The 24,752-nt window shown below is 41.1% G+C and overlaps 2 protein-coding genes across 11 annotated transcripts in view; both read right to left on the reverse strand.

The window, feature by feature from the left end:
* nacc1a (nucleus accumbens associated 1, BEN and BTB (POZ) domain containing a) overlaps nucleotides 1-1,960 on the reverse strand; it is a 25,129-nt gene extending 23,169 nt beyond the window's left edge. The window contains exons 1-2 of one of the 5 annotated variants that reach the window (XM_080447539.1): nucleotides 1,540-1,780; nucleotides 559-1,409 (exon numbers count right to left, since the gene is read on the reverse strand). In XM_080447539.1, coding sequence (XP_080303665.1) covers nucleotides 559-689 — 131 coding nt within the window. In that variant the 5' untranslated portion in view covers nucleotides 690-1,409; nucleotides 1,540-1,780. Of the gene's footprint in view, nucleotides 1-558; nucleotides 1,466-1,539 lie in introns of those variants that run through there. The other 4 variants (XM_080447537.1, XM_080447540.1, XM_080447541.1 and 1 more) reach the window with 4 other exon arrangements.
* Nucleotides 1,961-11,675: 9,715 nt separating this feature from the next.
* LOC308098561 (uncharacterized protein) lies at nucleotides 11,676-22,234 on the reverse strand. 6 transcript variants are annotated; one of them, XM_080446969.1, is made up of 17 exons: nucleotides 22,166-22,234; nucleotides 21,647-21,946; nucleotides 21,062-21,370; nucleotides 20,669-20,953; nucleotides 19,568-19,713; nucleotides 18,763-18,881; nucleotides 17,115-17,432; nucleotides 16,586-16,885; nucleotides 16,187-16,495; nucleotides 15,791-16,078; nucleotides 15,285-15,584; nucleotides 14,878-15,189; nucleotides 14,499-14,783; nucleotides 13,807-14,133; nucleotides 13,235-13,522; nucleotides 12,151-12,296; nucleotides 11,676-11,914 (listed from the first exon to the last, which is right to left on the reverse strand). In XM_080446969.1, the coding sequence occupies exons 7-17, from the start codon at nucleotides 17,320-17,322 to the stop codon at nucleotides 11,906-11,908; spliced, it is 2,772 nt and encodes a 923-aa protein (XP_080303095.1). In that variant the 5' UTR covers nucleotides 17,323-17,432; nucleotides 18,763-18,881; nucleotides 19,568-19,713; nucleotides 20,669-20,953; nucleotides 21,062-21,370; nucleotides 21,647-21,946; nucleotides 22,166-22,234; the 3' UTR covers nucleotides 11,676-11,905. The 6 variants fall into 6 exon arrangements, with proteins under 6 accessions (XP_080303095.1, XP_080303096.1, XP_080303097.1 ...); XM_080446970.1 differs by lacking the exon at nucleotides 18,763-18,881; XM_080446971.1 differs by lacking the exons at nucleotides 21,647-21,946; nucleotides 22,166-22,234 and having other exon boundaries at nucleotides 21,062-21,443.
* Between the last annotated feature and the right edge of the window lie 2,518 nt (nucleotides 22,235-24,752).

Consider the following 24,752-nt stretch of genomic DNA (forward strand, 5'->3'; position numbering starts at 1 on the left):
AGTCCGTATTTTTCAATAAAGAAGTGTTTTAAACCCGTCTGTGTCAGATTCTGTCGGAAGTTCCCTGTATTCCTCGATGGGCGGTAGTGATGGGGCGCATCCGGTGAAAGTCGGTATTACACTCAATGTAAACAGGAAGTAAACGAGGGGCGAATGGCGTTCGGCCACAAACGGGATTAAAACATTTATTTATTGAAAGATACGGACTAATACATTGCACAAAAACTCCGAAGCGCGAGTTAACATGTGGGGCAACCGGGTAAGCACCTTATATGTTTTTTTTGTACATACACGGAGAAGTACGGGCTTTACTGGTGAAAGAGCAGGACGCACTGGGGGGTGCAGGCCAAGACTATCGTAGATACTAAAGTAAAAGTCAGACTCGATCAAATACATATATGATAGTCTTGATTCAATGCTATATTGGTACTGAAGCTGAATACCGTATACCAAATGCAACTCAGTCAGTCTACTATATAGATGACAAAACTTTAACTTGAATCCTGAAGTTTACAGCTACTTTGCAGTTAACCGGTCCGGGGCACACACGTTGTATACCTTGTCAGTGCGTCCGTGTCCTCCCCGATGGAAGCGCCAGAGAGAGGATGCAAGATCAGACGGAGTAGATAAATAAGGTCGCACCGCACTGATCTGTGCCAGTCTGTCTGCCCGGGACCGGCTGCTGGCATCCGGAGCAGGGGCGACACAAGAAGGGCAGTAAACGTTCTTTTCGTGCTGTCAGTATCAGTAACTACTCCCGAAATCCCGATGATATTCTGAACAATTCCGCTTGAGTCGATAAAAGACAGTCAGCGAATGTGCCACCTTCCGGTAGCATAGATGTTTTGATGCCGTACTGTACTGAGTGAGTGCCACCCTCCCGCAGGCCCAGGAGCTACCAGGTGGCTAAGCTAACACACTTCCAATATGTTTCGGGGTTCGTCATCATCCACATTAATGCTCTCTCACTCGCGCAGCTGGAGCATCAACATTTCAAGTGATTTTCGCCCCACTCGAGACGGTAATTAAAAGTGACGAATAATAAGCGACAATCCCGTGATATACGACTATCGAACACCGGCGGCTGTCAATACCAAATGTCACTTATTTAAATGTATTTGGGGATGGAAGGGGTGAAATCGCTCCCCCTGCCATTCTCCATTTTCCCGACATCAACAGGTCATCCCAGGACACGCAGCACAGCTGAGGGCAGAGCCAGACGGAACCAGTGCGGCACGCAGCGGAGAGGAGAGACAACAAGGCACAATTCATTTAAAAACGTCCCAACCTGGCGTTCCGTGCATTTATTTTCAGCATCGCTTCGCTAACGTGCCGTTATATCTGTAACGTTACTGCACTTTGAATTAACCCCCTGCTATGAAGCGCTGAGGTTTGTGTAGGAACAAGAACTACGATCAAGGTGAATATAAAGTTTATGGCCGTGCCAACCTGGAGCCCATCCCCCAAATCACATACCTTGCGCACAATAAAAGTTAGTTCAGTATGTAGACTACTTATCATTTATCAAACCAAATATACTCTTTACTTCTAACTAGAGTCACCTACCCGGCCACGGGACACACGTCCTCCCCCCACCGTCGCTGATCCTCAGACGACCCCGGCAGAGAGCTTCATACAGCGGCAGACAGACACTCACCGCCTCGCTGCTGGGAAGTTGATGCGGAGCCTTTCAGTGGAAGGGACGCGGTGCGGTTCTCTCTCTCCCCCCGCTTTCCCTTTGCTACAAGCAGCCATTCATTGTGAGAGCGACGCCGATAGCAGAGCTGTCGAGGGCGGTACGCAGAGTTGCCAGGTTTTGGAAGAGAAACAAGCAACCAGGTCTATGAAAACAAGCCCAAAAGAGGCGACATGAGCGCTTTAAACCTACTAGAGGTTCGGGCCGCTACGCGGCCCTCACATCCAGGGGTGGGCTGATGGTGGAGCCTACTAGAGCGCAGCTCCACTAGCTTTGAAGGTGCACTTGACCTGCAAAGCTTCAGCTTCAGTTTTCGCACCTTGCTAACAAAACCTGCCAATCAACGTTGAGTGTCACAGCTTGAATTAACAGGAATGACCGACCTGGTTGGATGCATATCAATTGTCCTTTATGTGACCTGCTAATTGTAACCCACCGGTTTCGAATGCTATCAGTGCATTGAATGGGACATCATGTTTTATCAGACCATTGAATGGGTGAGTAGGGCGACATACTGACCTAGCCGTGATTTATCAGACCATTCATTGGGCGTAATCAGGAGATACTGACCTACCCGGAGGCAGAGCAGTCCCCACAACATGGTTTACGTTTCTGTGCCTATCGGTATATAACTCGGACGGTGCTGAGTAGGCTCAAGCGCACGTCGCAACGTTCAGCATGGCAACTCGCTCGCTTTAGCTCGCTCGGTGGTGCTTCACGTGGCTCCAGTTCACGCGTTCGCCTCCGACATGGTCCGAAACCGAAACGTAACTTTATATAAGTCGTCTCCGTCTAGGTCAGTGTCCTGATAACACCCAATGTGCGCGCACTAAAAATATTTGCAGACTTTTAGTTCTGTGCAGTGGTGATTTTGGTGGGACGCTATTTTAATGATGTTTCGCGCACATCGCATAACACACAATGGACCATTGATATGCATCCAGGCTCATTCCTATGTTAATTCACACTGTTGAAACTCGGCAGTCGGCAGCGTTTGTAAATTTTGTTGAGGTGTGAACTTAAGAGTTGTTTTTAATTGATGCATCGCCGTGCGTGTGCTCCTGAAAAATCTTTGCGCAGACACTGTGGTACTGTGTGCAATGAGCAATGCAACACTGTTTACGTGTGGGCATGGCGTGTGTTCCTTTGAGTCGATGTCTGCCTGGTGACAATTACAACACACACAAGGGGCAGCTTCACACGTGATTCACAGAGAGAATGCTTCAGGGGGTTCCGCAAAGCATTTGCTGGCGCGCGGGTCACGACGCTCTGCTACGTTGTGCTACCCGGCCGGGTATGTGCGCTTTGTCCCACAGCCATGAGAAGTTGATGTTTAAGCTGTTTGAGCTAAGCTATGTGTGTTGTTAATACCAACACAACCTGGATTCGAACATTGCATGTGTGAATGTGTGTGCTAGTAGTATGAAGATGATATCCAAAGCACCCTCCTGCTCATAAAACGCAGTGTGTGTGGACACGGGCCATAAATGAAAGTCCTTTATAAGTTTGCAGCATGTGGCAGTGGCCATGGTGGGCAGTCGGCAGCCGTAACTCGACGCATGCGTCTGAAATTGGACACGTGACCTGCTAGAACATAACGTAGCAGAGAAAAAGAATCACACAAAGAAGAAGACTGAAACGATAACAGGCAAAAAAAGGCGTTTGTATTATAGACACACACGCCCACTTTTGAGACCGCGCCGCTACTCGAGGTCCGTTAGAACGATGAACTGCAGCTCTCAATGCATTCCCTATGAGAGACATTGTAAAATACCGTCATTTCACTGGTTAGCTACTGAGACTGTAGCGATCTTTTTTGTGTTCTAATAAACTGTCCCATTTGTTTAATTTGTCCTTTTTAATGTCCCATATCTGTCATCTCGATATACTACCCACAATATACTATAATATACTCCATCAGTATGTCAAAACCGCTAGCATCGGAGATCTAGAGTTTAAGTGGTTGCATGGTATATACGTCACGGACGCATCCCTTGAGGTTTTCAATACCCAGAAAACTGGCGAAAGTGGCCGTTTTCAATATGTTTTGGTCATTATCTCTGTTCCAGAAGGTCCAATCTGCTCGGTTCAAAGCTTGTTGGATGCGTGACTTTGAGGACATTAAGCACGCAATGATCTTAGTTGGGCAGGCAACCGCCTGTCCAGCCTCTACAGTGGGTTACGCCACTGGTCTGCGCTCGGCGCTCGTAAAGACAGTGATGTCACCGAAATGCGACAACTTGTCTGTCTGCTGTCTACCCTCTGCTGTGTTAACATTATGGGTAACTCGTTAAAGTGGCAAATTAAATGTGAAACACATCAACTATTAAGAAAACAAGAAGATATGTTGACAAAGACACTCCATACATTTGGAAACATATTTGTATGCGTCCGGTCGTGTGTGTCTATTAGAGCTAGATCGGCTATTTGAAAATAGCCAATCTACAGGCTCACAAACGCATGGCGATTGAGCTTGTAGATCTGCTATTTTTCTTAAAAATATTGAAATAAAATGTGGAATATTTGGAATATTTTTGAAACATTCTAACACAAATCTGGTACGGGGCTCCCTGGCACAAAACATTTTCAGATGGGGGTTTAGGGATAAATACATATTAATTTGGGGTTCCATATGACATGAAAATATTTGAGAACCACTGGTCAAAATAATTTAATTTCTTATTTTTTAAACTGTGAAGCAAGCCCAAATAAGCAGCTACACTTTAGAAACAAGCCAAAAAAAACGCAACCCGCAAAGTAACAATATTTACAAGCAACTTTACAGAAAAATAAGCCCAAAGTGGCTTATAATTAGCGGACATGGCAACACTTGCGGTCCGGTAGATCCCAGGGGATTGCGGAACGCAGATTCACCGATCGCGCCGTAGAACAGCAGGGGAGAGACACAGGAGGCATGACGACGCGCCCGTCACTCAATCGCATGATCGTTTCGAGCGCAGCCTCGATTTGGGGAGACCTCTCCCACCACGGCGTGTACTGTTTGCGCATTGGCACAGCAACAGCAGCCTGCGAAAAGAATCCGCCTCTCTATCCACTCTCTCTCTCTCCGCATGTGCGATAGACACTGGAGAAAAGTAGGCCGCGTGTGAGCGCGTGCGTGTAGACTCGGTTAACTTAGGTGAACCCGGTGCGCGCACAAAATACAAAGTAGGGATAAAAAGCCGCGCCCCGGGTTAGAATAAAGAAGGATAAATTAGAATGAATGCCGCCCCCTAATTCTATTTGTTCATAAATCAGAACATTAACTTTGCGACAGTGTAGGTCCTCGCAAAAATAATGTTGAGTATAGGTTATTATGCCAGTTTGTCTTGCCTACAGTGCCCATCTATGCTTAATATCCTGGATTTACAATAGGCCTAATAGCATATGCAGGTATGCCTCCGGCCCTGTACGCTCCAGTAGGCATGCTATGCTTTTATGCATAGACCTATGCATTCATATGTGCATGTAGCCTATACTTTCATGCATTTATTCATACTGCCAATGTGAGGCTCAGAGCAGCGTGAATATACACAGCCATCATACATATTTCATATGCCACCATGTGCACATATAAATAAAATCTAAGTTTGACTTTAATGCATTTATGAATAAATGACTTCAAAACAAGTTGCCACTACGAATATTGAATAGCCTATAGGTGGGCAGAATTCAGCTTGTGGCTGTGACTTTTGTTGAAGAAAGAGAAAGAAATACTTTGCTATGTGGTACAATGCCAGAGGAAAATTCTTTTAATTGTGGGTGTGCACTGTGCAGATCTCAATATTGGAAATATTGCCAAAGGAACACCAACACATTTGTTTTATATAGCAAAATACAACCTCACACAAAGATACAGTTGTATGATTGTGAATTATTGCCATTAAGGATCCAATGCTAATTGGTGAGAAAATGCTGTGAACCTAAATGAATGTCTGTGTTGTTAGGTTGCAGGAGACATTATCCTTTTTTGTAATTGTTAAAGGTAGGTACAATCTGCAGGCAGTTGAGAATGATAATTGTATTTTCTTGTCACCTATGGAAATGATTGCATAAAAGTGAAATGGTCTATATGCCTGTGTAGTGTATTTCTTTTAATGTAGTAATATGTAGTGTATTATAGTGTATTTTCCATGTAGTTATTCATTTTCTCGAACATACAAAGAACATACAGTATATTAGATAAATGATGGGAAGGACTGGAGACTGTAATTAGATCTGGTTGGGAGCCAAGTAGTGGATAATGTGAGCTGATCACATTCCCAGAGTTAATCAAGTTCTGAGTACTGCAGGGGCTACTCGCATACTGTACAGGTACAGTACTCATGTGCACATACATGCACTGTCACATACACATACATGCATTGTCATAATTGTCCAGCCTAATAACAAGTTAATCTGTTTGTATATGATATTAACTGTGAAGAAGTCCCTCTGTGGTACATACATCAAGACCAGAGAAAGCATTATAAATATTGGGGGCTATAGCATCCCACTGCAGTTCCATTCTGTTATGTGTTCTGTTTCGGTCATGTTCGGAGCTCCGTCCTTAAGGATGATACATAAAAGACTTTGAAGGAGAAGAGCCTGGCTTGGACATTGTCTCTCTCTCCTTGCAATGCTTTGCAAATTATAAAGCATTAAAGCTCCACTACTACACCTGTCTGTAGAGTGATACAGTCTATTCACGTATATGATAGACCTTTTCACTTTCATGCAATAATGTCTAATATATAGCAGATTTTTCCCTGAGTAACAAAGTTACTAAACATAAAACAAAATGTTCCAAAATATATGTTTGGTACATTTAGATTATTTATCTCTTGTAAAAATGCTTCTCTGGAATAACATATATATATTATACCGGAAAGCATATTTATTTCCATTTTAAAAGGTGCCCCATTTGTAAAGAACATGCAGGATGACCATGCAGGCTGAGTTGCGGCCATGAAAAATGTTACAAACCTTCTCTGCCAATGCCAATCAGCTTATTCTGCTGTTGCTATAAACTCTTGTAACTCTTGTAAGCTTCCTACACCAGGTGGAAGGTACATGGGGTACCTGGGGGGCTCCATGTCTACCCATAGGATCCCACTGTAACAGACCTCCAGGCCATTAAGGGACTGTTCCACTAATCTTATCCGATGGGGCACCACTTAAAAGGGATATAAACATACAAAGTATTGTTACAACAGAGAAATAATCTACCAAACACACATTGCTAAACGTTTTGTTTAATGTACTTTTATCTTGGCTTTAAATTGTAACTAATAATACACTCATTGGCAGTGTTGGGGGGGCTGGTAACCTACTAATGGTTACCAAACACAGATCTGTGTGAAACCTGACATCTACTGATGAAAAGCGGAGTACTGCACTGGTATACTTGGTGTTGGTGACAGGTGATTTTTAAAAGGTAGCTGTTTCAGTAAAATATCTAATTTGTGAAATATAATTTCAGATATTTCAGATTAGTTTTAATGGCCATGCAAGGTCTGTTATGCCTTTCATCCTCTGCTACTCTTTTTCATTTGTCAAGTGAACAAACAAAATAGGGGAAATGATTGACGGCCCACCACCCATATCATCTGTGTTAGGCGCCTACGTTTCCCTCAGCTTATGAATAATAAGTATTCTACAGTATTTTGAATTTCATAGCAGGCTGTTTTGCCCTCTAGGCTTAAAAAAAGTTGAAGATAACCATGTTGCTTATTTAGTTTTATTCTAATCATGAGTTCACTCAAAAATAATGCAGCACACAGACAATACTCAACACAGCTCTTGTCCTCGAGTCATGATTGCTCTCTCCATGTACCCAAGGAATGCTGAGACAGCGTTTGTTGAAATCTGCTCAGTAAGATGAGACCACGACTCTTTTGATATCTCGAAGACTACTGTTCATATCTGTTTGAACATATTACCTTCCATAAATAAAGACAGATGGCAATAGCTGTTGCCTTTCATTTATATTCCTAAAGAAAAAGAGTAATAATCACTCACTCAGCTCCATATTGCAGGTGAGTTATTCCCCAGTGTTTTGGCCAATCCTGGACTTTGTCAAGGTGTTTTGACATATGAAGCTAGTCCTTTTTGTTTATGTGGCTGTATAAACTTGAACACGACATTCTAGACCAGCGGTTCAACTCCAGTCCTTCGGGGACCCCTGCCACTGCTGATAAACCATGAGGTATGCTTCAAGATACAATTCAGGACTTAACTTAATGAATAAAATGTTATTTTAACCAATCTGTATGGTACAGTATTAATACAATATATTTAGCACATCTGCAGTGGTTGGAGGTGGTCTCCATACTCTTATATTGACAAAGTTTGACCCTGGTGTCAGGGAGGGCACCTACGAATTGAATAAAATTAAATTTTATTGGAGGATAAACCCCTTGAGATGCATCATCTCGTCTTCCAGGGGGTCCTCAGTGGTGGTGATTATCATATATTCATAACGTTTTTGGAAGATTGAACTATTTAGTAAGAAGCTGGGGAACTACACTTTCTCACATGCTACCCTTTATAAAACAAATATGACAACGTTTAGGGCCACTGGGGCCTTCATCAGGTCTACATCACACAAATGCAGCTGGGAGCTATACAGCATTATACCAATCAACTTGCATACTGTAGATGGTGTCGCAGCCACCCAATTTATCTCTATACAAGATTAAAAAGAGGTTATTTGTAATGTTCCCCGAAGGGAAACTCAGCATTTGACCCAGCAGTGTGTTGCTCAACGTGAGTGCAAGGGGGAGCAGTGAGGTGTTAATGAAGCATAGCGTTAGTTCATGCAGGACATGGGAGTCTTGCCCGCCTCAGATGTAATCTGCTGTCAGTCAGCTGATTGTAAACAATCAGCATAGCTTCCTATTCACCATTCACAGCTCTGCTGGTCATTACGTCACACTTTCATATACTCCAATCAGAGCTCACGCGAGGTTCCTTTAAATACGACTTTGTATTCACTAGACTAGATCTCTGCTTTACTTGCTGCCTGCTTCACATTCGCTGCTGCTTAGCTGCCTCCTCCACCTTTTGATCAGAGTCTGGCATAGGCTCAAACAAAAGATTTTATGTCTGCTGATTCAAGCTAATATGTCAATGTATTGCTTATTGTATTGCTATTGTATCCCTATGGGTTTTTTTGCTTATCGTTCCCTGATCTTGCTTCGCATGCTGCTTGGACAAAATTCAGGGAACATCTCAGAGAGCCTTTAACGCCAAGTTTAACTGTATTCCATTTGTTGCAATATATGGTTAAATCTACTTTGACGTTAGTGTTCCTGACTGAAAGTTAGTTATGCTGTATTTAAACCTATTAATAAATCATACAACATGTTGTTTCCTCAATGGATATTAAAATTGGAGTTGCATGTTTTAGACCTAACAAAGGCCTCAGTGGCTCAAACGTTACCACGTGTGAAGTGTGGATTCCCAGCTACTTATTTTCAGACCAGCACCTGGCTATGATGTGCATGTGACAACAATACCCTATTTCCACATTGTATACACGAACATCCTCAGTGTTCATTTATCCACTTGCAAATGTAACCAAATGGACTCTTATGGGTCCATTTGGTTACATTTACACCCTCTCAGTTACATTTTGAGTTTGCAGTGTACCATACTTCTCTTGATTTTCCACATGGAACCTGGAGTGACAAGAGGTCCAAGGAGGGAGGGCCACCTGCACAATGGCACTTCAAAACATTGTGCAGTAATCATGGTAATGATGTACCCCGCTGACCACGATGATAATTATACCAATCCAGTCAAGTGGCTGTTAGAGAAGCACTCATATAAATCTTGACAATCATCTCGGTGCAGATGTTCAGCCATTACTTCTCCCTGGCTGCTGGTAGAGACAAGGTGTGGGGTCAAGCAAGGATCCAGAGGGGTGGGTGGGTGGGTGTGTGTGTGTGTGTGTGTGTGTGTGTGTGTGTGTGTGTGTGTGTGTGTGTGAGTGAGGGGGGGGATTTGGCACAAGGAGATAGGAGTGAAAGGGGGGTGTGGAAGGTCAGACAGAGAGACGCTCACTGGCTGCCTGCTGGGCATGGTGCCCTGCTTCCCTGTCGGCAGCCCCTTGGCGTTTAAGACTGGCAGCAGCACGCCGTGACTCCATCCCGGCAACAGCGTCACAGGCTCGGGCTGGCTGCCACACGGTCCCCAGCCAATCGGGTTCACACTCGGTGCCAGGTCACACTTGAAGCAGCCAATGGTGAGGAGCCCTGCGTCTCATCCCTCCCAGATGTGCATTCCTTCAAACCCACAATGTACACAACGGCAGATCCAAACACACAGCTCACACTCATAGACAGGGTGCATACGTGCGATCGCGCGCACATGCACTCTGGCACACACACGCAAACTCAGTCTCACACACACACACAGACAGACAGACAGACAGACAGACAGACAGACAGACAGACAGACAGACAGACAGACACAGACAGACAGACAGAACTCAACACTCAGTCATCCTCTCACACACCATTTCTTAATGTGTCTAGTTGTGTCGTCATGGAAACCCACCTCTGAAACTTCACATTTAATATTTACAGCTGATTTCAAGCATCTGAGAGACCAGTGGGCACTCTCATACATCTTACAATCTTACAATAAATGCACGGAATCTATACGGTTCTCGAGATTTGTGGATTACAGTGGTATACATACGTACGTATACGTTCAGAATTTCAGTGCATTTATTAAGAGTTTGTTGATTTATTTTGACGCAATGGTCTTATTTATCATATTTTATTATTATAAAAAAATCTTTTTTGAGTTAAAAAGGTCTTAAAAGTCCTTAAATTGTCACTTTATAAATGTGCAGGTACCCTGTATACACTATTATACTGTATGTTGGTTTGTTTACTGTTGAGTGAGAAAACAATGTTGCACATGCAAATAATCTGGGGACCCCATTGGGAACCCCTGAATAAAGGTCCTTCTGTCTGTCTGTCTGTCTGTCTGTCTGTCTGTCTGTCTGTCAGTCAGTCAGTCATGGACGGATTATACCTGTGAAAGTTACAGCCCTTTATAGATCGCTCGATTCGCTCCCAACTTCTCGTCCCAGAGTAGACCATTACCCAACAGCCATTGCACTGGTCTAGTTTCCTCTAAAGCAGTGGTTCTCAACCTGTGGGTCAGGACCATAGAGGGTCGGGACCCCCAGGGGGATCCCTAAATGATTTTTGGGGGGGTCCCCAGGACCCCAGATGACAGTGAAGTGACAATTTAAGGACAACATTGGCCAAATTGTCAAACAATATAAGAAAGAGGCAAAAAAAAAGAAGCTCACGAGCTTGTAGATCTGCTATTGTCACAATATTTATCTGTGGAACCGAGTCAAACAAAATGTAATGCCTCAACTCCTAAAATTCCAGACTAGTGCTTGTCAGGATGGGGGGGTCCCAGTTCAAATTGATTATTTTGGGGGGTCCCCAGTTCAAATATGATTATTGTGGGGGGTCCCCAGTTCAAATATGGTTATTGAGGGGGGTCCCCAGTTCAAATATTGTTATTGTGGGGGGTCCCCAGTTCAAATATGGTTGTTGAGGTGGGGTCCCCAGTTCAAATATGGTTATTGAGGGGGGTCCCCAGTTCAAATATGGTTATTGAGGGGGGTCCCCAGTTCAAATATGATTATTGTGGGGGGTCCCCAGTTCAAATATGGTTGTTGAGGGGGGTCCCCAGTTCAAATATTGTTATTGTGGGAGGTCGTGGCCTGAAAAGGTTGAGAACCAATGCTCTAAAGCTGACACATCTCTATGATAAAATGCCAGACGGAGCTATTGCTCCCTGTAGTGGACAATCTTGGTAGAACAAGTGAACTACAAGACAAGTTGTGGTTCCCTCTGCTTGTAGTAAAGTGTGGTTTTGTTATGACCTCCGCTGTTGTGTTAATGATTGATGCTTGTTTTTAGTTGTTGTTTTCAGTTTTATTGATTTCTAATATAGTTTTCGGTATACAAACTGGAAAAGCCATGAGAATAAACATTGTAAACAAGCTACACCACATTAATAGCAATGATGGCACAGTCGGCACTTCAATCAAGTCAAATAAAATAAAGTAAAAATAAATGCAATAGCAATTTCAGAAATAATAAACCACGGTATGTTTCTTAAAAAAGGAAAAGAAAATACCCTCCTATGATCATGGCACACACTGAGATCCATTACATCCTTCGGTGGTCTTTATCATTTAGTCTGAAAGAATAATGGAGGGTGACAGTAGTAAAATAGCAGATCTACATGCTCACAACGCATGGCATCACAATGATTTTGAGCTTGTAGATTAGCTATTTTCGCTATTCATCATTCAACAAAGTATATAGGGCTTAAGTGGTTAATACATATTGAACAGGTATATTGAATAATGCAAACCACTCCAACAATACATAGTGCTGTACAACTACCCTGAAGGAGTGCTATTCTATCCTCACCTTTATGAGGGTGACCAAGGTGCCATAAAGCAGAGAAATTAAGAAGAGGATGAGGAAGGTGATGGCCATGTACCAATTCACCTCTAAGTCTTGAATGATAGGTTCATGTCTGCTCTCGTCAAAGAACACAGCCTCCTCTAGAACCTCTGTAAAAGACATGCAAAAGAGATTTGTGTGTTAAATATTATCAACATTGAAGTGATCATGTGACAAGCCAAAGCAGTATCACAAATTGTATTTTGCGTCCTTATTCAGGGCATGCCATAATAGGCAGACATTTGGTGAAAAGATTTGGTGTGGAGGGGAAAAACTACACCAATTAGTAGACCCCGGGGGGACTCCGGTGAACAAAGTATGCAGGGTTTAAATGGTTAATAAGTTGATCCTTGTAGTCTCTTAAAACTCACTGTAACTCATTACTTGTAGAACATCTTAGGTACATCACATTGGTAAAAGTGTAAACAAAAGGCTAAATTAAGTATGTCATGAACACTCCAAAACCGCCAGGTACTATCATTTGCACCTCAGACATCATTTGCTCAGACAGGGGGAAGTGGTGTTAGGTGAGGATCTAATGATGTCCCTTCAGAGATTTATTTTGATTAAAGATCAATTTAGCAGATATTTAATCTGAATCCTATTGTTCTTCCTCACAATAAAACAACAGGATTCAAAATTCAGGTTCAGGGAATTCAGGGAAGTTGCCCTTTTACTTTAAGCAATAATTTATCTGCAATTTACAATTTAAGCATTTAGCAGATGCTCTTAATCCAGAACGATTTACAGTAAGCAAGGTAAACACAAGGTAATACATCAAATGCATAGAGATAGTAATCTAGGATCACAGATAAACCAAGAACCTATCATCAGTCTAAACAGTATAATATCAAAAAATGTATCTCAAAGTCAACAAATGAACGTGGCATCTGTCTAAATAACATGCTATCTAAATTACATTTTAACCTTTGCATAAGCCTGCAAGGTTGTCAAGGCTAGGGCAAGTGCTACAGCAAGTGCTACAAGCTAAGGTGGAGTCTGAAGAGGTGAGTCTTCAGATTAAAGACATATGGAGACAAACAGGCACCTGGTTTGGTTATATTCAGGACTAAGGTGGTTGTGGTATGTGTCACCCTGCAGGTGTAGACCACCCCGGGGAGCCAGTCTAGTGGGGGCAGGTGGAGTTGGCTGTGGATGCTGAACTTCCCATTCGGATCCCTGCTGGGTTCACTGGTGTTGTAGCTCTGCAGCTCCGTGCTGCCATTAAGAAGCCATGTGATGTTGATGGTTGCAGGCCTGAAGCCAAACGCCAGGCACACAAGCCCACCAGAACCCTGGAGCAGAGTGGCTGACGGTGGGGAGGGGGTCACTGATACTGGGGAAAGGTACAACCATTCACAATTGAATTCAATTTCGACAATTGTGACATTTTCTGAAGTTATTTTGACATTTTCTGAAGTTATTTTGACATTTTCTGAAGTTATTTTGACATTTTCTTGCCTATAATGAAAGGCCAAAAATAGGGACACCATGGGTTAATGTGGTAAAAGGAAACTCAACTAATTAGGCATTGTCATCTCAGAGTAGCCTAGTCACAGCTGAGTGAATTGATTAATTCTGCACCAAACTGAACATACAATACAATCCATTCACCTATACCTCTGTTTTTGCTGATATGAACCTCATAGCCTTGCTTGGAGCACTGGTGCTTTGCCTCACAGGACACTTGTGTGTATGCAGCCCATGTCTTTGCTGGCACTTTCAGGATGCTCCGGATAGTCGTTGTCCCATTACTGTGACTTTGTGGTATTACTTTAGTAGAATTCTGAGAAGATTTTGTCCCATTCACTTTCCAACGGATGGAAATACTATCAAGATTTGGGCCAACCACATGGCAGGTGATGGGCACCTGTTCATCTACCTCCTGGAGCTCCTTGAGAGGTGGACCCTCAAGAAATACAGCAACAGTCTGAGATGATGGCGCTGCTGAAAAGGAATGACATGTGGAGTTTTCAATTGCTTGCAGTGAGCTGTTTAGCTGTTATTGAATGAATGAATGAATGAATGAATGAATGAATGAATGAATGAATGAATGAATGAATGAATGAATGAATGAATGCATGAATGCATGAATGAGTGAATGAATGAATAAATGAATGAATGAACAATCTATTTTTGTGTATTGTCTTATGAATCCCTTGAATTAATTCAAATGTACTGTATATTCTGAACTGTACAGTGTGAAATAATTCAGAATGATTTTATTCCATGACATGCTTCATAATAGCAATCATAATTTGGTTATTTTGTGAGTGAGCTTTGCTCACTCTTTTCTGGTTGTTTGATTTTACCTGAGCAGAGACTAATGTTTTGTCCAACAGTTTTTTTGGTTGACTTGTCTGAGATTTCACAGGTGACGATCTTCCCTGTTTTCCATTCATTTTGAGGTATGTTGAGATGACTGGTTACTGCAACATGCCCGTCTTCACCCATCCTGATGTCACTGGTTGGTCCAGATATCTTCACAGACTCAGCAAGCCATTGGATCTGAGGGTTGAAGCCACTTCCAGAGCACACAAGTTTCTGTGATCCCTGGTCTTCACCGGGAGCTAGAAGAAGCTCAATTGATGGATCACCTAAAAGTTCCATTGCAAATTGAGTACAATTAAATAATGAAATGAGGAATATTTCACCAACAACACATTATGAGAAGATCAATAAATCACCTACCAAAGAACTTCCCAGTGGAGTTTGACACCCACTTGCTGGAGAAGCCTTGGTTCACTGTGCATGTGAAGGTTGTTTGTTCATTCCAGTAATTTCTGGGAACAGAGAATCGTCTAGTGATTGAATGGAGATCTGTGCTTGCAGGAAGTTCAACGAACTGTTTATCAGAGATCTCCGTCGTGTTGGCCTGAAAGGTGATATAGAGATCTCTGGAGGAGATCTGAGTGACGTGACATTCCAGCACAGCGCTGTCTTCTTGTAGTGATTGTGGGAAAGATCTTCTGATCAGCACTGATGGATCTCTCACTGCATGACCTGGAAGACAGAAACAGAAAATGTTGCTTACGTTCAGTGTTCAGTACCAAGTATCACGTGATAGCAATTGTTTTCCATTTCTGCAGCTCTCCTACCTTTAACACTCATGGTCTTCTCAGTAGTACTGAAGCAGCGATGGTCAGCTTTACATGCTATGCTACTGAGGCTCTTCCATTTCCTTGTGGTAACAGTAAGGTTGCTGATGATAGCAGCTGTGGTGCTGACCTGTTCCACTTTTTTCTTGCTGGGTGAGAGTTTCCCATCAATGAACCAGGTGACCCTGGCATCAAAGGCAGTGTGAACAACACATGTAGCTGTCACCTCAGACTCTGCCATCATTACCGTCTTGAAGCTGGGGGTCTCCAGATTAATGGAGGGAGGGGAGGGTTGATGAGCTATAGCAATAGCAAGTTGGGAAAGTCAGTCGAAGAAAAATCAACTGTATACGTTTCTGTCAAACAATTTAAAACCCTGGGTTGTTTTAATATATAGAAGCTATATTTAAATTTAGTCTTAAATGGATTGTCAGACATGGACAAATTAAGAAACAGTTTTCTAACACAGAAGAAATATGCTGATACTTTCTTGTGTTTCATTTTACCTGAGCAGAGACTAATGTTTTTGCTAACTGCTTTTTTGGTTAACTGGGGTTCTGAGATTTCACAGGTGACGATCTTCCCTGTTTTCCATTCATTCTGAGGCATGTTGAGATGACTGGTCACTGCAACACGTCCATCTTCACCCATCCTGATGTCACTGGTTGGTCCGGATATCTTCTCAGACTCACCAAGCCACTGAATCTGAGGGCTGAAGCCCCATCCAGAGCACACAAGTTTTTGTGATCCCTGGTCTTCACTTGGAGCTAGAAGAAGCTCAATCGATGGATCACCTAAATATCCCATTGCGAATTGAATACAAGTAAATGACAGCTGAAAAAGAATGATAAAGAGGAATATTTCACCAGCACATTAAATGAGAAGATCAATAAATCACCTACCAAAGATCTTCCCAGTGGAATTTGACACCCACTTGCTGGAGAAGCCTTGGTTCACTATGCATGTGAAGGTTGTTTGTCCATTCCAGTAATTTCTGGGAACAGAGAATCGTCTAGTGATTGAATGGAGATCTGTGCTTGCAGGAAGTTCAACAAACTGTTTCTCAGAGATCTCCGTTCCGTTGGCCTGAAAGGTGATGTAGAGATCACTGGAGGAGATCTGAGTGACGTGACATTCCAGCACAGCGCTGTCTTTTAGTGCTTGTGGTAAAGATCTTCTGATCAGCACTGATGGATCTCTCACTGCATGACCTTGATGACAAAAACAAGAAATGTTGCTTATGTTCAGTGTTCAGTTCTACCAAGCATCATTTAATAGCATTTTCTTTCAATATCTCCTACCTTTAACACTCACGGTCCTCTCAGTAGTACTGAAGCAGCGATGTTCAGCTTTACATGCTATGCTACTGAGGCTCTTCCATTTCCTTGTGGAAACAGTGAGGTTGCTGATGATAGAAGCTGTGGTGCTGGCCTGTTCCACTTTGTTTTTACTGGGTGAGATGTTCCCATCAATGAACCAGGTGACCGTGGCATCAAAGGCAGTGTGGACAACACACGTAGCTTTCACCTCAGACTCTGCCGTCATTACTGTCTTGAAGCTGGGGGTCTCCAGATTAATGGAAGGAGATGCAGATTGATAAACTGTAGGAAAAGAGAAAATGTCATTAAAAAGTCTATCTAGGATAGAAGTTCAAATAATGTTGAAAATTATAAATACACCTTTAACTGTGTTGTTTTCAGCTCTTCGATCTGCTACTTTTGCTAATTTTTCATTTGAATCCTGAAAAGTAACTGTTTTGGACGTACAGTATGAAGTTTCCACCTGACAGACGATTTGCTAAGTATTTCAATGATTGTTAGGGGAACTTACTTGTACAAATACTGATTGATTGATTTGATTCAACTGCATTGTGTCTGGATATGCATTTAAAAATGGACCCCTTTTTCCACTTGTCTTTATCCAGTTTAATCTGGCTAATTCGACTGAAGGTTTTTTCAACGCCCTCCATGCTTTGCAGCTTCTCCTCCACTGTTGTTGTGTTTAGATTATGGCTGTCCAATTGCCATTCCACACTCATCTTCTCTGGATAGAAGCGATTCAGGGCACAGATGAGGCTCTCTGGTGAAGTCCTGTCCTCACTGTCCCAGACAGGGTAAAGGGTGATGGACGGAGACACAACCCTCTGCACTGAGACAGAACATATCATTTATTTATTGTTACTTCAGTCTCAAGCGTTAATTGACGTGTGCAATGATTATGTGATATTTGACCTTCGATGAGGTTATACAATACATACCTTGCAATTTGTGAAAAGACACAAGATACTGTAGCCTACATGGAATGCGAACTGTAATATCCTACTACTCTATCTAGATGGAGTAGTTGTGCTTTTTTTTGTTGTCAGGTGGAGATGGAAGTATAGTCATTATAGTTTTGTATTTTTCGTTGATTTTATTTTTATTTAGTTTTTATAAGTTCGCTTTATTAGTTTCGGTTAGTTTCCAGAGTGGGTTTGCTAATTTCAGTTTAGTCTTATTGTTTAGAATGTTAGAATTTAGTTTCTATTAATTTCAGTATTAAGTTTCGTTTTTTACAGTATATTATAATAAGGGATGCCTTTGTCAGGACAGGGGTAGTATTTAAGTTCAGAATAGGGTATTTCAGTACTAACACTTTGTGAAGGCAATTGACTCACAGTCATAAACATAACAGTCTCAATAAACAGATGCTTGTTGTGTTGACAACGTATGCTTGTTGTGCTGACAAAGCCTACCAAATTGACAAAGACTAAAACTAAACACATTTCTGTATATATTTTATTTTATTTTAATTGGTTTTGTAAGTACACAATATCAATTGTGTTTTATTTTTATTCTAAATATTTTTATTTTATTTTATGTCTCAGTTAACTAAAATGTTTTTTCTTTTTTTTGTTTAGTTTAATTTAACTATAATAACCTTGGGAGGAAGGCGGTTACACAGATGTTAGAGTAAGATAGGGGCTGAACGATTAGCAGGCAGCAGGCAGCAGGCGGAAGCGATGGTCTCAAAACAGCACCCGAATTACAGAAGTGAAACAAGCCACTGTGCCACTGAGCAACGGTGCATCACAGACACCAGGTGCGAAGTCACTGCCCGTTAGGGAAATTGGTTGGAATTTTAATTTCTCATAACCATTTCGTTAAGTTCTCACACAATTGCAAAACATTTCGGAACACAGGCCATTATTAGAACCACATTGTAACCACACACTATCTATTATTTGCATATTGCTGAAAATGGTCGGTTGATTCCAGGTGCTGATGAATTGATGCATACCATCATTGCAAATAAAGCAAAGGCAAATGACACATGTTAAAGCAGCACTATGTAACCTTTTTAATGAATAAAATGTAATTTTGTCCAATCTGTATGGTAGAGTATGTTTACACAATATGTTATACAATTGGGGTGGTTGTATTTTGTCTCCTTGCTCTTCTATTGAAACATTTAGACCATGTCAAAGGTCATGTCTCACCTAGACACAGGATCTGACACGAATTTTGACCTGATGGTCAAGATTCAATTTATCCCCTGAGCAAGTAGGCAGGCTCTATCAGCTCAATGATAAAAAATGTCAGCACTTAGGCAGGAAACCTGGTTCAAATCAGGGACAGAAGAGGACAGTTACATTGTGCAGCTTTAATATGCTTGCATTTGAAGAAAGTCAAATAAACATAAATTATTACAAGGGGTGGATTAATAATACATAAAAGCAAACAATCTAAACATTGTTTGTCCACAGGAGGGACACAAATCTTAATTCACAGTTTACTAATGTAGTACAGTACATCATTTCTGATAAAGAACATCATTAATTTACACAGCTACCATGGAAAGCACTACACTAATATAAGAAAAGGAAATCATAATACATAGAAGATAATAAAATACAAAAAATATCAATTGTAACAAAAACAAACAAAAAACTAAATCTGTAAAACCACAGCCCCCCCCCCCCTTCCTTTCATTTAACCTGTAAATGAAACAGAATAAAGTCTAGATTAGTAAAATGATACCAAATTGTGGCACCATGGTGTAGCAGTGTTTATGAAGTGTAATTTGCAACATAAACTGTGCTGTTCATAACACCATATTCTCTCAGAGCTGCATGGGATCATATGCCTTTCCATCAGTGTTATTGCAACAGCCTTTCTCCATACACTGTTATCATCCCAGATCGAACAAATAAATTGCAACTGGACATTGTACTTTTTCATGGTATAAAGCCAATATTACTGCAACAATTTTTAGCTCTTTCACTCCAGTTCATAAGTTCATACCTTGATGATAGTGGTCCCAATGCTGTACAGGAGAGTGATGAGGAAGAGAAAGATGAAGGTGAGGGTTGTGTTCAGCATGCTATCTGGATCTGTCTCTGCTCTGTGACACCAATGGCTGTCAATCAAAACCAGATCATCTGCTTGTACTGTGAAGATGAAAATAGCATTACATTAACAATCACTGGATATCAAGATTTGACTGCATATTGTGATTAGCCCACAATGAGCACATATTATTTTATGACCTCATATATGTACTAATAGTGAGATATTCTTGGTGGGAGACTGTTGTAATAACGATGCAGCTTCTAGGGCTGCAGCTAGTGATTCTTTCCATGATTCCATAATTTCCATATTCCATGTGATTAATTTAGACCATATAATGATGGTGAAATAAGGTGATAAAGTACAAAATGATGGTAAATGCTCAACACAATTAATCTGAAACCACAGGGACATCCTGAATTTGCTAAATAGAGTATGTTCTCTATCGTCTCGAGACTACCTCTTCTACACCCAACATATTTCATATGTATGGGGAATGACCCCACCTCACTGGCATTGGGACATGTTTATTTCTTTAAGACACACCAGTCGTACTGGCGCACGGGTATATAAGGCCCAGGTGTGCGTGATTACACTTATTATCACTTTTAATTGTAGAATATGGAACAAAGTTAACTGCTAAATAATGATCTATTAGTTGTTAATGGCACATATCAGAAATCTTGCATTACTAAACATTATTTGATATTTAATTCTGTCAATTGATTCATAGTTTATTTGATTAATTGTTTTAACGTTAATTGCCTTGCTTAGTTGACTGCTGTTACTCTGCCATCATTACCGTTTTGAAGCTGGGCTCTCCAGATTAACGGAGGGATGGGAGGGTTGATGAGTTATCATTAACAAATTACAAAATTATTTTGTAAAAGAAACATGCATGGAATAAACTTCTGTGCAGAAATGTACAAAAATACATTGTTTTTTTTATATATATTTAAATGTAATCTTGAATGGTCAGACATGCAGAAACTAAAACACTGGTTTCTAAATATTCGGAAGGCATGTGATGTTAAATTCTTGTTTGTTTCATTTTACCTGAGCAGAGACTAATGTTCGTTCCAACAGCTTTTTTGGTTGACTGGTCTGAGATTTCACAGGTGAAGATCTTTCCTGTTTTCCATTCATTTTGAGGGATGTTGAGATGACTGGTTACTGCAACACGTCCATCTTGACCCATCCTTATGTCGCTGGTTGGTCCAGATATCTTCTGAGACTCGTCAAGCCATTGGATCTGAGGGTTGAAGCCCCATCCAGAGCACATGAGTTTCTGTGATCCCTGGTCTTCACTGGGAGCTACAAGAAGCTCAATCGATGGATCTCCTAAAAGTCACATCGAAAATGTAATGCAGTTAAATTACAGCTTAAAGAGGTTGATAAGGAGGAACATGTCCCCACCAGATTAAACGAGAAGATCGATAAATCACCTACCAAAGAACTTCCCAGTGGAATTTGACACCCACATGTGGGAGAACCCTTGGTTCACTGTGCATGTGAAGGTTGTTTCATTTGAGTAATTTCTGGGAACAGAGAATCGTCTAGTGATTGAATGGAGATCAGTGCTTGCAGGAAGTATAACAAACTGTTTATCAGAGATCCCCGTCCCGTTGGCCTGAAAGGTGATGTAGAGATCACTGGAGGAGATCTGAGTGACGTGACATTCCAGCACAGCACTGTCTTCTTTTAGTGATTGTGGGAAAGATCTTCGGATCAGCACTGATGGATCTCTCACTGCATGACCTTGATCACACGCACGCACGCACGCACGCACGCACGCACGCACGCACGCACGCACGCACGCACGCACGCACGCACGCACGCACGCACGCACGCACGCACGCACGCACGCACACACACACACACACACACACACACACACACACACACACACACACACACACACACACACACACACACACACACACACACACGCACAAATGGTGTATACAGTACTTTCAGTGTTGTTCAGTTCTACCAAATATCGATAAACATTATCAACATCTGCAGCTCTCCTACCTTTAACACTCACTGTCTTCTCAGTAGTACTGAAGCAGCGATGTTCAGCTTTACATGCTATTTTACTGAGGCTCTTCCATTGACTTGTGGAAACAGTGAGGTTGCTGATGATAGAGGCTGTGGTGCTGACCTGTTCCACTTTGTTATTGCTGTGTGAGATTTCCCCATCAATGAACCAGGTGACCCTGGCATCAAGGGCAGTGTGAACAACACACTTAGCTGTCACCTCAGACTCTGCCGTCATCACTGTCTTAAAGCTGGGGGTCTCCAAATGAATGGACGGAGAGGAAGATGTTTGAACTGTCAGAAGAAAAAGAAAATGTCTTAGAAGGCAAAATAGGATAGGCTAAAAGGTAAACTTATCTTAATAGATATATTTGTTCTTAAAAGCAGTAATAGATTTTGACTTTCATGGTTTCACAAATCTCTTCCAGTCTCATGAATATTGATATTTGCAGCATTCATAGCTGAAAAACTTCAGCTAAATCAAAATAATAATGGCTTAGTAGGGACACTTACTTGCACAAATACTAATTGATTGATTTGATTCAACTGCATTGTGTCTGGATATGCATTTAAAAATTGACCCATTTTTCCACTTGTCTTTATCCAGTTTAATCTGGCTAATTAGACTGAAGGTTTTTTCAATGCCCTCCATGCTTTGCAGCTTCTCTTGGACTGTTGTTGTGTTTAGGTTATGGCTGTCCAATTGCCATTCCACACTCAGCTTGTCTGGATAGAAGCGATTCAGGGCACAGATGAGGCTCTCTGGTGAAGTCCTGTCCTCACCGTCCCAGACAGGGTAAAGGGTGATGGACGGAGACATGACCCTCTGCACTGAGACAAAACAGATCCATTTTATTTGCTTTGTTTGTTAAATTGGCTAGTGCAATTTATAAAATCATGATCGTACATTTAATCTTTGATAATGTTATACATACCTGTGGATTTTGTGCAAGGAAACACGATACGCTACACTGGACTGTAATGTCCTTCTACTCTAGCTAGATGGTGTTGTTTTTCAGACTTTTACTTAGAGTATTCAGGTGGAAGTGGAAGGCTGTTACACAGACAGATGTTAGAGTAAGACAGGGCTGAGCGATCAGCGCAGGCAGCTGGCGGAAGCATGCAACACCCTGGTCCCAAAAAAGCACTCGAAATACAGAAGGGAAACATGGCACTTATTTTTCAACAGGACTTGTAAAAGCAACTACACTGAATCACTCTCTATTGTTACATCTTTATTTCTGAATATAATCAAGTTACAAAGCTACCATGGAAAGCAATAGGCCTACACACATTTTAGGAAAAGTCAAACATGAATACATACAAGATATTAACAAAACTCAAATTATCCATTGGTAAAGTTTTAACACGGTTCAATTGTCCTTTCTTTTTTTCATTTAACCTGTGAACGAAACAGAAAGAAATCTAGATCAGTAATATGATACCAAATAGTGGCACCACTATGCAGCAATATTTATGAAATTTACTTGCAACATAAACAACTGTGTAAAATCATACTTTCTCTTGGAACTGCATGGTCAAACATCTATATGCCTCTGCCTTTCTAACTTTCTATTGCAACAGTCTTTATTGATATCCTATTATTATCCCAGATTGAATGGTCAGAATTTGACATTATACAGTATGCATGGCATTACTGTAGCTAATACAACCAATATTACTCTGCAAACATGTTTAGCTCTTCCATTACAGTTCATGTGTCCATACCTTGATGATAGTGGTCCCAATGCTGTACACCAGAGTGATGAGGAAGAGGAAGATGAAGGTGAGGGCTGTGTTCTGCATATTATCTGGATCTGTCTCTGCTCCGTGACTCCAATGAGTGTCAATCAAAACCAGATAATCTACTTGTACTGTGAAGATAAAATAGCATCACATTAGCAATCACTGTATATCAAGTTTTGACTTGTGAATAGCCCATAATGGGCAGATATTCTTTTTATGACCGCTTATAGATCTACTAGTGAGATATTCTTGGTAGGAGACTGTGGTATTAATGGTGTAGCTTTAAGGGCTGCGATTGATGATTATTTCCATAATCGATTAATCAGTCAGTTATCTTCAGATTGTTCTACTAAGCTGTATGATTAATTTGGACCGTTAATTTGACTTTGACTGAACCCAAACAGACATCTTGAAATAGCTTACAGTATGTTTACCAAGCAGTCAAAAACATGACTTTTAATATGTACTTTTAATAAAGATAGTCAATTATCTATTTTATATGATGTATTACTAAACTGATTATTTGATTACTAAAATTGCATTTGATACAATATTTTCTGTCAATCGATTAATAATAAATACAAATGTTGATTAAACATTTCAAACCTAATAGCTTTGCTTATTTGACTGCTGTTAATAGTTTGTTTTTGTTGTCCTGTGATCATGTGTACCAGAAAAGGACACCAAGTCAAATTAATGTTTGACACTGAGATCTTACAGTATGTGTCTGTGAAGCTGATGCTTGGGTATTCTCTCTGCTTTAATGCTTTTAAAATTGTTTAAAATGGTCAACAGTTTATGGTAGTGAGAGATTAAACTGACTGCCATGTTAATTTACAACTAACATCTGATGTATAAGTAGGCTACACATTTTCTCTTGCCTTTTGAATTGTTTTTAATAATAAACTAGTAATCACAGTGAGCCTGACTTGCTTTTGAAAGAACATCTTGACATTTAGGTTTGTGAAATAGATTTTGAACATGCACCATATTCTCAGGGCAAGACCAAGTAGAGTGAACACAAACACACTAGACAACACACAACACTAAATAGCCTAAATGAAGATGTGACTTCTGAAATTGTCCTAGTCGATAGTTGATTTAAGTAATAATACTTGTTGTAGTAATACTTAGTAGGCTATAGTCTGTGATCTGTCAGTGATTAGAGTACGGAATTCTGATGTAAGAAATGTATAAGAAAATCTGATGTGATTTTCTATCTACAGTATAACCATGCCTATCCTGAGGTCTACTGTAGTAACATTTGTCTTATGATACACTTATTTATTACCAACTAACTTAAACAAAAATGTACCCAACCATTAGCGGTTGGGTAGGTACTATTATGAACTTC

The sequence above is a fragment of the Gymnoscopelus braueri genome (genome assembly GCF_963280865.1).
Source record: "Gymnoscopelus braueri genome assembly, chromosome: 13".
NCBI classification, from domain to species: Eukaryota; Metazoa; Chordata; class Actinopteri; order Myctophiformes; family Myctophidae; genus Gymnoscopelus; species Gymnoscopelus braueri.